The sequence below is a fragment of the Belonocnema kinseyi genome, chromosome 7, assembly GCF_010883055.1.
Source record: "Belonocnema kinseyi isolate 2016_QV_RU_SX_M_011 chromosome 7, B_treatae_v1, whole genome shotgun sequence".
Taxonomy (NCBI): Eukaryota; Metazoa; Arthropoda; class Insecta; order Hymenoptera; family Cynipidae; genus Belonocnema; species Belonocnema kinseyi.
Genome location: NC_046663.1, coordinates 50,424,720 through 50,441,130, shown reverse-complemented (window position 1 = coordinate 50,441,130; position 16,411 = coordinate 50,424,720). Strand labels below are relative to the sequence as shown.

Below are 16,411 nucleotides of genomic sequence, written 5' to 3'. Positions count from 1 at the left end.
ATTTGCTTATGATATTAACATTACTGCTTAGAGTTATTTTTCCCATAATAATATTGTTTCCATCGAAACTTTCTGCAAAATATAATAAAAAATGTAAAATTCTTAAAATATTAGGAAAAAATATCAAACAAATAATTTGTTTATAAAAATATTGTTTGTTTATTATATCATGATACATTATTTTCAACTGATGTTATTCTATGGAACTTAGACGATTGCCGCAATGTTCCTATTATAGACGTTATAGACAAAAGGCAATTTTTTGTCATAATTGTTTATTTATGAAAGCAAAATTTCTGTGATACAAAATTGGGATCTTCAGCAGTTCTCTAGAAAATGTTATCAGCTTTATTCAATTTTATTACTTATGGCCTCCCCTGATTGTTCCAATATTTTTAAACATCATGTTAGTACTAATTTTTAATATTATTTTTAAATTAGTCAAAAATTTGAAATTTTAAATGTAAATTTTAAAATTCATCCTTTTGAGTGACCCAATTTTCGAACGATAGATAAAACTGGTTTATTGCGCTGTATCCAGCCAGTGAAAGCCTCTGAAAGATTTTATCGTATTTCTGGAATTTTTCAATATAGCAATAGAAATACGCGGTTTTGGTCGGACGATCGACTAAATAAACGTAATTGACATCAAATCATCATTCACGCGTCTCCGCTTCTATTTTAAGTGATTGGAAAACCCACATCGTTTTTCCACTTTATTATTTATTTTTAGAGATTTTGTTTAATTTGATTAAAATCGTTTTAAATTGTTAAAAATGAGCACAGATATATATTTAATTTTTAAAAAAATAGTTTTTAGAATTTTTTCGGAAGGATTTTTAAAAACTCGAAAGGTAATCAATAAAAGCTCTTGATTAACTCATTGCGAAGTTCGTATTCTTTTTTCGATAAATATATACTGGGATATGTTTTCATTGAGAAAAAAAAACGAATTTTTATTTCCAGGTTACAATAATGTTTTCCGCGGACTGGGGTTTTATTATTAATAAGTTACTTTTTAAAAGGAACGTGATCAAACAAACTTTCCATGCCAAAAATTTGTGAATTCGCTTGATACCTTTAAAATCGCTTGAAATACTTAGAGAAACAATAAATCCCTTGAATTTTGAAAAAATCCTTGAAATTTTTTGAAACCTTTCAAAATCCTTTGGCGTCCTTCAAAAAATTTTAATTTCTTGAGATTCTTAGAAATATTCTAAATTAACTTAAGCTCTTTGAAATCCTTTGAAATTCATGTAATTCCTTTATATCCTTTTACATTATTCTTCTATTTAATTGAAAATTTAACTATATCGTAGAAAGTTGTCTTTCTTTCTAGAAAATTCATCTTTTGGGTTGAAAATTTAACTATTGAGTTAAAAATTATTTCCCTTAGCTGAAAATTCATTATTTCATATAAAATTTCATTTCTTTACCAAAATTTATCTTCTTCAGTAAAAATTCATTATTTTATCTAAAAATTAATTTCTTTGCTAAAAAAAACTAACTCTTTGTAGAAATATCGTTTTTTTAATGAATTCTTTTAACTAAACTTTGACTAATTCACTCTTTATTTGAAAATTTGACAATTATGCAAATAATTTCTTAAAAACAAAAATTTTTTATAAGATTCATGTACATATTTTGTAACAGTTTAATCTAATTTTGTTGAAAATTAATCTTTTTGGTTGCAAATTCATTGCTTTGATTAGAAATTATTTTTATTTATGAAAACTAATTTTCTTAGCTGAACATTTATTTATTCAATTTTTTGTAAAAGAATTATGTTTTTTGGTAGACATTTAATCTTCTTAGTTGATCATTCATCTGGTTGGTTGAATATTTAATTATTTTGTTAAAAACTCATGGATTTTTATGAAGATTTTTTTTTTGTCAGAAAATTTAACCATTGGGTAAATAATGCATTTTTATAAATATTGATTTTTTTGTTTAAAAAATAATTTCTTTGCTTCAAAAATTAACTATTTTGCAGAAAATTCCCGTTTGTATCTCGTTTTTATTTAGTTTTATTATGCACACAAATGTGTCATTCTATTTCACTGCCTTTCAACTGAAACTGAAATTCTTAATTATGTTAGTGAATTAGGCAACATTCTTTCCTTCAAGTTTTTCAAATCATAACATAATCGGCATAAAGGAAAAGCGACAACAATGCTTTCAAGATTATCGTGAGACATTTATTTTTAGAGGAGGATTCTTTTAAATTTCTTAAAACCTTTGGAAAGCCCACGAAATTCTTTAAAATTCCTCGAAACCTTTAGAAATCGTAAAAATCCATTAAAATAAGTAAAAATTATTGGGAATTTCTTGAATCTAAATGAAGTTTGAATTATTCATTAAAGTTATCTAAAAACACCGTGAGGTCCCCTATAAATCTTTGAAATCATTTAAAATTTTTGGAAATTCAATCAAATCCTTAAGTCGTCTTCGGAATTCCTTGAATTTTTTTCTAGAATTTATTTCTGTAAATATTTTCAAAATTCTTCAAAATTCCTCGAAATTTGTGTAATCCCTTCAAAAAATTGTACAGCCTTAAAATCTTGAAATCGTTAAAATCCCTTAATATTCTGAAATATTTTAAGTCTTTTAGAATCTTATAAATTTCCCTGAAATGTATAGGATCATGTAAAATCCTTTAAAATAATTTTTAATCCAGCGTTAAATAAATGGATAAATCATTTGTAAATCATTTTGAAATTTTTTCACTCTTCACATCAATTCTTTCAAAATTTTAACATTATTTGTTTCTATATTGACTTTCTTATAAATAAATCATTGTAGTTCTATAATGAAATTCCAATGTTTTTTTAAGTAGGGCTGAAGGTTTACTAAAATTCGAAATAAGATTTCAAAATTCGATTTAAATAAAATTTTAAATAAAATTTTTAATTCTACATTTCAAAAAGAACTTAAAAAGTAGTGTTTTCAATATTTACTGTTACTGCACAAATATAACTAGTTACCAATTTGTTCCTTATTTAATTAAATTCTTTATTTATTTTTTCTTTTTCGTTAAAGAAAATTAGTTATTTTTCATCGCTTATTTTATTACTTACCCTAGCTTTTTTAATAATTTAGTAAACCGAAATAAGTTCGACAATACCAGATATTGATTCTGGAAAAAATGGTCGCGTGAAGAATCACGGTTCGCATTTTTTGGCCAATATTTTGCGATTGGATGGTTGAAGCTACTTTTTTTCATGCCCTACTAAATTCTGATCTCTAACGCCTCAGATAGGCAGACCTGAGCAGGAGAGTTGAGATAAGAATTCGATAAAAAGATTCATGTTTTTTTAAATTTTGCTTGAAAAGCATAAAAATTTCTCAGCTAATATATTCTTGATAGAAATTCTATCAGTAAATGCGACAGAATATTGAAAATTATTTTTTATAAAAAGCTGTTTCATGTTTGAAGGCATGAAATAACCGGATAAGAAACCATTTTTCGAACATTTGTTTTTAACGTTTTAATGTAATTTTTAGATAATAAAGAATATTTCAATACCATTTATCCTTTCACTCAAAAAATCGAATTTCAAAATTATGAAAATGACAACTGGATGAGGATATTTGGTTTTTACAGTCAAACACAGACAATTATTTTCTAAAAAAATGTCTCCGCCCTGAGACTTTAATAATAATAATATTCGAATTCATTTAAATGATTTATCGTTAATTTTTTAATTTATAAATTCAGTACTTTGGATTAAAATTAATGAATTTTAAGGATCCTGCACAAATTGAAAATTATTTATGTTTAACAAACTTTGGAATTGTATAATTTTTTCGCTTCAAATTTGAATTATTTTATTTTTAAATTTTACTTTATACTACATCATACGGTACCCAATAAATAAATATATTATTTTATCACATTTAAAATTTCTATAATTTCCATTTCAAATTACAGATTTGAATTGACAATTTTAAATAAGTTTAAATTTGAGGACTTAAAACTAAATTTTTTTTCAATAACTTTCAAGCTCATTTAAATTTCAGCTATATTTCAATATTGATTCTTACAAAATTTCGAAATTTTATATTGAAAACCTTCATGGTCATTCTAAAATTTATAAATATTTTTTTGACAAATTTCTAGAACCCATAATTTTAAATAGAGTGTTGAAAATGAAACGATTAAGAATTAAAAAGTTAAAAACTTCACCAAAAAAACTGAAACAGTTGTAGTTTTAAATGCAATCATTTAAGACTTACAAATTCTAAATTGTTTGATGACAACGAAAAATTAAATTAAATCAATTAAATTAAATTGTTTTTTTATTATTTCAAAATATTGCACATTAAAAATTCAACTTATAATAAAAAACAATTTCGAATTAAAATGCTTTAAATTATATTTAAAAAATTTTTAATTTTCAAAGTAATAGCATGAACTTTTGCGATTTTTAGACGAAAAATTAAAAAAAAAGTCATCCTTTAATATTGAAAAATATTTGATTGAAAAATGTCAATAATGCACAATGTATCTGAATAAATTATTAAAAATTATACCAGTTGAAAAAAGGTTGAAAATTGTGTTGTTTTTAATCAAAATACATTATTATGAGGAATTGAATAATTTCTTTAATTAAAATGGTTACAATTTCACAGTTCTGAATTTACATGTAAAACACTAAATTTCCCATTTTTCCCTCACATAAATTTTATTTCTTGCAATTAAAATTGATATAGTTGAATTTTCAAAACTATAATTAAAAAATTAAATTTTAAAATTTTTTATGACGTTTGGAATCGATATTGACCATTTGTGAAGATTAATTAGATTTTAAAGATTTTTTATTCAAATTTTGGCCACTCTGAACGGCTAAAATAATGGTTAATTTACTATTTTATCTCGCAGAAATTAATGAAATCATACATTTTTTGTTTTATTTCATTTTGTTTTAATTTTAATTAATCTAATTAATTGATTAATTAAATATAACAATCTTATTTCCTTTTAATCACTAATCTCGGGATTGTGAACTCAATAAAAATTGTTCAATTTTAAACGCTTTAAATTATAAATTATACAATTTCTACTCCTTTCTAATAAAATTGTACAATTAAAATTTTTTTAATGTTAACCAAATAGTTGAATTTTCAACCAAGAAGATGAATTTCATAAGAAATAAAGACAAATGTTCAACAAAATAGATAAATTTTAGAACAAAAAGTTTAAATGTTCATGAAAAAAAAATTTAGACAAAAAATAAAATAAGTTATTTTTTAGTTTGAAAAAATTAATTTTCACTAAAAAAAACTAACGTTTGAAGAACAAAATAACATTGCAACAAAAACAAATAATTTTGAACTGAAAAAGAATACATTTAACAAAATACTTGAATTTCCAAGCAAATTTTTTAATTTTTATTAGCATGTTCAACCTAGTATTTGCGTTTTCAACCAAAAATGGGAATATTAGTCACCAAAAAGATGAATATTTTACCACAAAAGAAAAATTTGCAACAAAATACAGAACTTCTCACACAAAGAATGATTAAAAATTAATTTTTCTTTGGTTGACAATTATTTATTTTATTGAAAATTAATTTGTTTAACTAAAAATTTATATACATTTATTTTTGAACAATTTTTGCATAGAAATTTAATCTTTTTGGTTGAAAATTCATTCTTTTTTTATCGAAAATTGTAGTATTTCGTTTTAAATTTATTTTATTTGATAAAAAAAATTATTTCTCTACCTGGAAATTAAATAAGTATTTTTTTTTTCGCTAAAATTCATTTATTTTGTTGAAAATTCATCTTTTTTGGTAAAAAATAAATCTTTTTGGGTGAAATTTAACTATTAAAAAAATAACCTTTTAAGTTGAAAATTTAAGTATTTATTTCAAAATTTATTTTCTTGATTGAATATTCATCATTTTATTTTAAAAAAATTTTCTTGTTGAAAATTTGACAAATTTTGTTTAAAATTTTTTTTCTTTATACAAAAAGAATTCTTTAAATTAAAAATGTAGCTATTTCATTCTTAATATAAAATTGATATTTTTATTTAAAAATTGACTTCCTTGGTTAAAACTCGTCTTTTTCATTTGAAAATTCAATTATTTTGTTGCAAACTGCATACTTTTAAGTGGTAAATTCAACTCCGTTTTAAAAATTCGTCTTTATTATTTAAAAACTCAACATTTTTATGGGATTTTTTTTTCTTTATAGATTGAAAAATGTATCTCGGTTGAAAATTTGTATTTTTTCATTTAATTTAATAGTTTTTCATTGAAAATTAGGAAAAATGTTGTGGAATAATACAATAATACAATTTAAAATCAATAGATATCAAGCGAACTTCTCAAATTATAACAGATTTTCTGTAAAATCCATAACAAAATCTTAGAAAATATACCGTGTGCTACTATAATTTTATCAAAATTTTACATTTAAACTCCTATCGCAGAAAAATATTTTTTTGAACCCGTGAAATTTCATTTTTGGTCCTGATCCATCTTGTTTTCATTTGTTAGCCAAATATAAAATGAGAAATGCTTATTTATCTATGAGTAAATTTATATATTTTTCGAAAAATAGTTTTTCTAAACATAAATTTAATGCTGAATCGGAAATGAAAAATCTCCTTTTTGATTTTTGATTTGATAAAAAAAATTGAAATGTCAAAAATGGTAAGCCGAACTGTGAAAATAAAAATAAATGACTGATGGGAATGAAACAGAAATATGCAAATGAGTGGGAAAATGAACCCTGGAAGTGTTACAAGATGTCAGGGGGATTTTTTTTATTTCGAAAATGTTTTTTAACAAGGACCATAGTTTTTGGAATAATTTCTTCTTTTCAAGGCTGAAATCCTTTTGATCAGGATGAGGTTCAACAGGATTTTACGAATTAATTTGGTACGAACACCGATACTCAGAAGTTAAGTTGAATCATCTTGAAAAAGAGGTTACTTTGAGTCCATTTTAATACTTTTAATAATTTCATTAATTATTTTTATAAGCTTTGTGAGAGCCTAAGAAAATATGAGGTGGCGATCTTTTAATTTCTTTGAAACAGAGAAATATTTTCTTTAAATATTATGCCACTATCGAAGAGTCATTCTTTCAATTCCAGTTTTCCAATAATTAAAGTGATATTATGTCTGTAAAGATCGTCAAGAAAAAACTAGTTTGTTTTAACAATTACAAATATTATTGATATATATGATTAAAAGATTTAATTTAAATCACAAAATTGTTTATGAACCCCAAAAATTAATTGTGTAAAAGACATTTGAATTTTATATTACAAAAAAAAATGATGCAAAAATATAAATTTTCCACAAACATTTATATATTTAACGAATAATTAAATTTTTTACAAAATAGGTTAATTCGCAACTAAAATGATGAATATTCCAAAGTATTCGTAAAATATAATATTATAAAACCTATAAAAGATTTTTATTTTAAATCAAAAACAGTCAAATTTAATAAAAAAAGATACCTTTTTAACAAAAAATTTAATAATTGATATTTCAACTAAAAAAATAAATGTCAATTACCAAAGAAAACAGTTAAATTAAATCAATAAAGATGAATATTTCACAAAACAGTTGAATCCACAACCAAACAATATTTTCATTTTAAACCAAGCAGTTGCAATTTACCAGAAAAAAATATTTAATTTTTACCAAAAGAGATGAATTTTCAGATTAAAAAGACAAATTTCCAACATAAATTTTGTACTTTCAACCAAAAAAAGATTTTTCAGTTAAGAAAAAAAAACGGTTAAATGTCCAATGAAAAAGTCAATTTTCTACGAAAAAATACGAATTTGGAACCAAATACAACCATTTTTAATTGAAAAAGTTAAATTTTAAACAAATTAAATTGATATTCCATCAAACTTTTCAATTTTTAACTAAAAGGAATAAATCAGTCATCCATAATGGAATAGATAAATTTTAGTTTAAAAAAATATCTATCAGCAAAAAAAATGAAATATCGAAGAAAAGTTCAAGTTTCAACCAGAGCGGATCTTCAACTATAATAAAACTAATCTTTAACAAAGTAAATCGCCTTTCAACAAAGGATTTAAATTTTCATTCAAGAAGATTAATTTTCGACCGAAAATGGAAAAGATGAATTTTTAGTTTGATAAAAAAATTAATTTTTAACTAAAAAAAAAACGGATTTTCAATCAAATATTTCAATTTCGAGTTTCTAACAAAAAATATTTTTTAACAAAATACAAAAACTTTTAACTAAACAAAATTCATCCGGAAACATAAAATTTTAACTAAGAAGATTAATTTTCGATACAAAATTCGATTTTAGAATAAATTAAATGAATATTCAATTAAAGTATTAAAACACAATCAATTCAACCATTAATACAATATTTAAGTTTTAGTTTGAAAAATTATTTATCAAACAAAATTTTTCAACAAAATAGTTCAGTTTTTAACCGAAGCGATGGATCTCTAACTATAATTAAATTAATTTTTAACGAAGTAGTTGGACTTTTAACAAAGTAGTCTAATTTTTAATTAAGAAGATTAATTTTTTATCAGAAATGTGGAATTTTCAATAAAATAGTTTAATATTTAACCAATAAAATGAATGTTTAAAAACTGAGTTTAAATTCCAATCAAGTAGTAGAATTTTCCATCGAAAAAAATTAGTTTTAAATGAAAAATTTAAATGTGGAATTTTCAACTGAATGATATTAATTTTCAACCGAAAATAGGGTATTTAATTTTCAGTTGAAAAGATTAATTTTGAACTCAAAAAAAATTAACAAAGCAGTTACATTTTTAAACAAAGAGTAGAATTTTTAGCAAAAGAGATGAATTTTGAACCAAAAATATATCATCACTAATTTTGATTTAAATTAATGTTTTAATAAGTTGATATTTATTGTTCATATTTATATTTTTGTTACAATTTCATAAAAGTAAAATTTATTATCAATCAGAAATAGGTAAAAGCAAAAAATATTTACTTGATAATCAGATTTCAAACCGTTTGATTTTACTATTTCCATCTAACTGAAATTGCTCAATATACTTCATTGCTGGAATTGGGCAATTACTTGAAAATGTAATTACAGAAAATTATCTACAATTTAGGAACTAGCGCAGAATCAGGTCGACGAAAACAATTTTCGAAATTATGGCGCCATAAAATTAATGGGTTTTCACACGACGAGCTACCTAGCGGGCTAATACAGAACCACACTCTCAGACATAACCTCAAATCTACTTGATGAAAACTGTTAAGACTGGTCAGATCGGCAAAATTAGTTAAAAAAGCAAAAAAAATTAATTTTATTCAAATAATTGTAAATTATTTAGTCTTCTTTACATTGTTTATCAAAACAGAATTTAATTTCTAACATTTCCACGGACAATGACAAAAGACAACGAAAACTTCATCTTGGATCCGCCAGATAATGCGGTGCACGTTGAAGTGCAGATGAACTGCGCATGCGTTTGTCAGCAACGGCGCCATTTTTTCTCATTTGAAATTTGCGCTGATTTAAAATGATAATATAAGCAAATAAATTATTTACAACATCTTATAATTGTAAAGTACATAAAACTATTAAGATTTTTCAGAAATTTATTTTAAGGGAGTAAAATGAAATAATTATTTTGCCTCACACTTTAAAATTCTCATTTGTGATACTTACAATCATTTTATGATTGTGTACCTTTCTTTGTGTAATGCAGATTAAAAATTGTACGATGGAACAAAGAATTCCTTTTAATGAAATCAATGCGTGTATAATATTGAATTAAATTTGAAACACTTTAAATTCCTAAGATCTCAAGTTGAAGTATGCTGCATTTTCAACAAAATAGATTAATTTGTAACCAAACAGTTGAATTTGCAACATGTAATAAGGAATTCTCAACCAGATTATTTTTTTACCATAAAATACAAATTTTCAACAAAATATATCAATTTTAAAACATGCATTTTTTTGTTCAATTAAACAAATTAATCTGCAACAAAAACAAAACATTTTTTGCAAAATACCTACATTTTCAAGCAAGAGATGAACTTTAAACTAAAATAATCTTTATAAAATGAGTTAAAATTTAAGAAAATTTAATTGAAAAAAGACCGTGGCTACGTGAACCCAAATTTCAGCACAAGTAGAGAGATTTTTCAGATACAAATAGTGGCAGCTGGAAAAGGGGCTATTTTTACCGAAATTTCGGTACGAACAAACGGTTTTTTCGGTCTATGTAGACAATTTCTGGAAAACAAATTCAATCAATTGCTTTTTTTTTGTTCAAAATTAATTATTATTATCTAAAAATGTAATTATTCCATTTTTTTTTAAAATGTATCTTTTTTATCTGAAAATGCATGTATTTTGTTGACAATTCGTCCTTTTTAATAAATAATTATTGTTCTTAGTTGAAAATTCATCCTTTTGTTCAAAATTTATCCTTTTTAGTTGCAAATTATTTTTCTTTAGCTGAAAATTAAACTGTTTTTATCAAAATTAGTTTTTTTTTGTCTTGAATGTTAACTTTTTCTAATAAGCTAAAAATCTAACCATTCCTTTTTTGGTTTAAAATTTCTCTTTTTTAGTTTTAAACATCTATTTTTAGTCGAATGTTAATCTTGTTTAAAAGAAAACTCTTTATCTTTTAGGTTTAAAATTTCCTTTCTGGTTGAAAATTAATCTTTTTTAGTTTAAAATCAAACTATTTTTAGTACAATTCGTTTCATTTTTTTAAAAAGATAACTTTTTATTCAAATGAAAATGTAATCATACCGATTATCCCACTTTTGGTTAAAAATGTACCTTCTTTAGTTTTGATTTTGTTATTTTAGTAGAAAATCAATATTCTTGTTTAACATTTTTTAATTTTTGTTGAAATTTAAACATTTGTCGAAAGTTAACTTTTTTAAATTAACTTAAACTTTTAACATTCCATTTGAGGTGGAACATTTATCATTATCAGTTTTAAATATATCTTCTTAGTAGAAAACAGGTATTCTTGTTTAAAATTCTATTTTTGTTTTAAATGTATATTTTTAAGTTTTGAATTGTATTTTTTTTTTTTTTTGAAAATTAATCTTCTTGTTCGTAAATTTCTCTTTTCTATTAAAACCTGAAATATATTTTTTTGAATCCGTTGCTTTTTGGATGAAAATTTATATTTCTTAGTTTGAAATTCATTTGTTTTTGTTTGCTAAAAATTCCTTTTTGGAACTGAGAATTCAACTTTTCCACTTTCTGTTGGCAATTGATATTTTCTAGTTCAAAATGATTTTTTTAAATTAAAAATGTAACTATTTTTTGAAAAATTCTTTTTTTTTTTTTTTGTTAAAAATTCATTATTTTAATAAAATTAAATTTAACTATTCTAATTTTATTTAAAAATAATCGTTTTTAGTTTTAAATTTGTGTTTTCTTTTAGCAGAAAATTAATCTTTGACACAGCTAAATACCTATATTACCGACCACAGTTTTTCAGTTCACTGAATGTTTTTTTGAACCTCAACATTTTTTGAACGTTCCAAATTTTTATACATAAAATATCGGTTTCAAACTTTGAGAAATGCAAAAGCCACAAGAAAACTACGTTTAAGTACAAAGCTTAATAATAAAAGATGTAAAAAAATATATTTCAACAATCAATTCCAACGGCATCAGCCGGTAACGTTGTACACGAAAATACGAAACCTGGCGGCCACTAGACGAGGCTCTAGAGAGTTCGTATTTTCGTATACAACGTTACCGGCTGATGCCGTTGGAATTTATTGTTGAAATATATTTTTTTACATCTCTGATTATTAAGCTTTGTACTTAAACGTAGTTTTCTTTCGGCTCTTGCATTTCTCAAAGTTTGAGACCGATATTTTATGTATAAAAAAAGTTGGAACGTTCAAAAAATGTTGAGGTTCAGAAAAAAGATGAAATAATTTTCAATGAATTTCCTACCAAAATGCAGTACCTAAACGTACTTTATTGTACTCTAATACATTTGCCAAAGTTTCAGCTCGATATTTTATTTACAAAAAAAGTTCTTAGGTTCAAAAAAACATTCAGTGAACTGAAAAACTGTGGTCGGTAATATAGGTATTTAGCTGTGTCACATGCCCTTTTCATTTCTGGTTAAAAGTTTTTCTTCGTTAGTTGAAACTTCAACTACATATTTGGTAGAAAATTTAACTATTTTTTTAAAGATTAGTTTTTCTTCTAGTGGCAAATTATTTATTTATTAATTTATTTAAAAATTCTATATTTGGTTGAAAAATGGTCTTTTGTATTTAAAAATTTTAATATTTCTCTGAGAATCCATGTATTTTATTAAAAATTTAACGTTTGATATAGTATATTAATCTTTCTGGTTAAAAATTCAGGATCAAGGTTTAAAAAATTATGTCTTTAGTTGAAAATTCTTTTCTTCGGCTGAAAATCCGTCTTTTTGATAGAAAATTCTTCTTTTTTACCTTCTTATTCAAAAATTTATTTTTTAGGTGGAAAATTTAACTCTTTAGTTGAAAATTCGTTTTTTATACCTAATTTTTTTACTGACAATTCAGTACTGTAAATTTTTTTCGAAACTGGTGTTTTTCAGTTAACAATTTTTTTTAGTTAAAGTTCTATTTTTTAGTTAAAAGGTAATCTATTTTGTGAAAAATTAGTTTTTTTCGTTCTAAATTTATTATTTTTATTTAACTAAAAATGTAACCATTCCATTTATGGTTGAAAATTTCTCTTTTTTAGTTTTAAGATTGATTTTTGACTAGAAAATTAATCTTCCTGTTTGATGTTTTCTCGTTTTGTTTAAAAATTAAACTTTTGTTGAAAAATCGTTTGTTTTTTTTGTTAATAAATTTTTGTTATATACTATTGAACTATTTTGTGAAAAATTTGTTTGTTTATTTTTTCTAGAAATTCTTCTTTTTTTTCGTTAAAATGAAAATTTAACCGTTCCATTTTTGGTTTAAAATATCTCTTTTTAGGCTTTGAGTTTTTCTTCTTAGTAGAAAATCAATGTTCGCGTTCCAAAATTTATCTTTGTGGTTGAAAATGTAACTTTTCCATTTTTGGTCGAAAATTTATCTTTCTGAGTGAAATTTTCTTTGTATCGTTCAAAATTTATTTTTTAAAACTGTTTTTTGTACCTATTTTACTTTTGGTAAATTATTCAAAATGTTACCATTCCATTTTTCGTTCAAAATTTATCTTTATTAGTTGAAAATTTAGCTAGGGCGTCACCTGTTTTTGTCTGGAAAGACAGCTTTTTTCGGCAACAAACTATTAGAATCTTTAATTGAACGATAAATGTAGTGATTTTGCCAGATAAAAGTTCAAAATTATTTTTACTTTTGTTACTACAATGTCTTAAATATGGGTATGTCACGATATCGAAATTACAATTTGTAACTCACCGTTGATGTACTTTTAAACATAAATACGGCCGAAACACCCCTTTGATAGTTCACAAAAATTATGTTTTTAATTGTAAAAACCATTTTCCAACCTCTCGTGGGGGCAGTAAGGCACCCATATGAGTAAGGCACCCATATGATCATAGTAACAAAAGTAACAATAATTTTTTAATTTTGCCTTGTCAAATCGCTTTATTTATCTTTCAATTAAACATTTTAGTAGTTTGTTGCCAAAAAATTTTCCCAGCCGAAACAGAGGCGACAGGTGACGCCCCTATTCTGCAATCCATCCAAATTTTCATTTATCTAATTTGAATTCTCGCGGTACTTTTATAAGGACAGATTGTGCCACCTAGTGGCTGGTAAACTGCGTAGAGGAACCCCGAATGGAATATGCGATTGTTTGGTGGGGTGGGAGGAGCCAGCTGTCAAAAAAAAATAACAATTTGATAACAAAAACACCCTCGGACATCTGATTCCATCTGTTCCGTTCGTTTTTATCCGCGTACTGTTGTTATCCGCTGAGCGGAACTCAATTTTCTACCTTCCTCACTCATCTGAAATAACTGCTTCAGATCCAAAAAAATTGATCTTTCAATTTTGATGCAAAGAAACGTGGATTTTATCCTTTTCTAATTGCGCGGTGATAAGTGCGTAGAAACTAGAGTGGACGCGCTCCAAAATCTAGACATATCTGGTGCATAGTTTTTCCTCGTTTTTTCATTGTTACATTGTTATTTTACGATTTACGCTTCAAAGGATTATTAGTTTATCACTATAATCGTCTGTATGGGAGCCAGCAGTTCGCGAACTGAAATGGATTACGCGCAAGAACCAGGACTTGCTGCGATCTTACAATATCTAATACGAAGGTTTGCCAATTATTTACATTCTATAATGCGAAAAAAATCCTAGTTTACATATAAATTGAACCATTTAACCTTCAAATTCATTTTTCCTACGCAAAAGATCGCAATCCATTTCTTCACACAAAAATCGTTGTTGTTCTCGAACCAGAACTGTCATTCTCGTAACCTGAATTTTCTCTCAAGTCCCACCTGTACGTAATAAACGATTTCATTTTTTCTCACATTTTCCTCACAGCATCTTTCAAATTTCTTTTTTAGCCAATCGGATATTTATCAGTTCCAATTTTACGATGGAGGTCGCTAAACATAACCTCAAAACTAAATTAATGCCCTTTGTTTCGCGACCTACACCTTTCTTTTGTTTTGCTTGCTCTTCTCAAACAAAAATGGTATAAAGGATTTTATTTAATTATATACTCATCATAGTAGTTTTTCTGTTTGAGGGGGAAAATAATTTTTAATACAAAAGACCAATTTTGATTATTGGTTACATTGATTTGTTTTTACGGTTATATAGATATACTTTTTTTAAGAAAAATTAACTTTATTTCTGGTTAGTTGAAAATTAGTTTTGATTTATTGTTTAATATAGCTATTCCTTTTTGCGGAAACTTTAGCTTTTTTTAGTTTAAAATTCGTCTTTTGAGTAGAAAACTAATTTTCTTATTTGAAAATTCACCTTTTTGTTCGAAAATTGTACCTTTTTTTTAAATTTGTTCTTTGTTTGAAAATGGGACTATTTCATCTGTATTAAAAATGTATCTTCTTCAGTAGAAAATTATCGTTTTTGATTGAACATTCTTTTTTTTCTTGTTGAAAATTAATTTTTAAAATTAAAAACTTATATATTCCATTTATTGTTGAAAATTTACCTTTCTAAATGAAAATTTAATTATTTCGTTGAAAAATTCATTTATTTTATTGAAAATTTGAGTATCTTGGTAGAAAAGTAATCTTTTGTTGAAAATTCATCTTTTTGGTTGGAAATGTAACTATTTCATTTTTTTAATATATCCTTTTTAGTAGAAAATTCAACTAGTTTACTGAAAATTTGTCTTTTTTAGTAGACAAAGATCTCTTTTGATTAAAAATTTTTTTTCTGGCTACAAAGTATTTTTTTAAGTTAAAAATTTAAATATTATAGTTTTTGTTGAAAATTTGTCTTTTTTTATTAAATTTTTGACTTTATTGATTGAAAATTAATCTTTTATAGTTCAAAGTTCTAGTAATTTGTTAAAAGTTCGTATTTTCTCAGTAGAAAATTAATATTCTTTTTTGAAAATTCATGTTTTAGGTTTATTGTTAATTTTTTTGGTTAAAAATTCGTTGACATTTCAGTCCAAAAAGATTTTTATTATGAATAAAGAATTGTTGAATTCATTAAAAAAGGACATATTTTCAACCAAATAGTTAAATCGACCAAAAAACGTTAAATTTAAACAAGTTTTATCACTAACGATAAAACATTAAATATTTTTCAACAGAGACGAATTTCCTACAAAAAAGTTTAATAATAATTAAATAATAATATGAATTTTCCACAATAAATTAATTTTCAACCAACTAATTAAATCTTCAGCTAAAATAATGAATCTTCAAGCAACCAAGTACATTTTTAACAGAGTAGTTTAAATTTTGACTAAGAAGTTGAATTTTGGACCAATAAGATGCATTCTTAACAAGAAATATAATTGTTGATATTAATTTTTTTTTTATCAAAAAGAATTTTATTCGCCAAAAGAGACGATTTTTCAGCAAAGAAAGATGAATTCTCTACGACAAGTATAATAGTTTATACATATTACAACCAAAAAAGATTTTAATTTTAAATTGAAAAGAGTTGAATTCATCCAAATAAACGAATTTTTAACAAAATATTTGAAACATCTACCAATAAAGGTTTTAATTTTAAACCGAATAAAAAAGCCTAATTTTCAACATAAATGTTTTATTTTCAACCAAAAGAGACATATTAGTTAAGAAAAAAATAGGTAATTTATAATTTAAAGGAAAATAAAAAATTTCCAATAACTATTTATTTTTCAATTTTCCAAACAGAATCTAGAGAATTTAAAAATAAAGTGTTTCTTTTACAAGAGACTGACCATTTTGGAAATCTCGTGTAATGTTTGAAAACCTGTT

The 16,411-nt window shown here is 24.2% G+C and overlaps 1 protein-coding gene across 2 annotated transcripts in view; it reads left to right on the top strand.

Annotated features, from left to right (window-relative positions):
* Positions 1–6,757: 6,757 nt before the first annotated feature.
* Positions 6,758–16,411, top strand: part of LOC117177024 (DDB1- and CUL4-associated factor 11) — a 44,965-nt gene continuing 35,311 nt past the window's right edge. Inside the window, exon 1 of one of the 2 annotated variants that reach the window (XM_033367481.1) lies at positions 6,758–6,914. In XM_033367481.1, the coding sequence (XP_033223372.1) occupies positions 6,858–6,914 (57 nt within the window). In that variant the 5' untranslated portion in view covers positions 6,758–6,857. Of the gene's footprint in view, positions 6,915–13,818; positions 14,273–16,411 lie in introns of those variants that run through there. The other variant, XM_033367480.1, reaches the window with a different exon arrangement.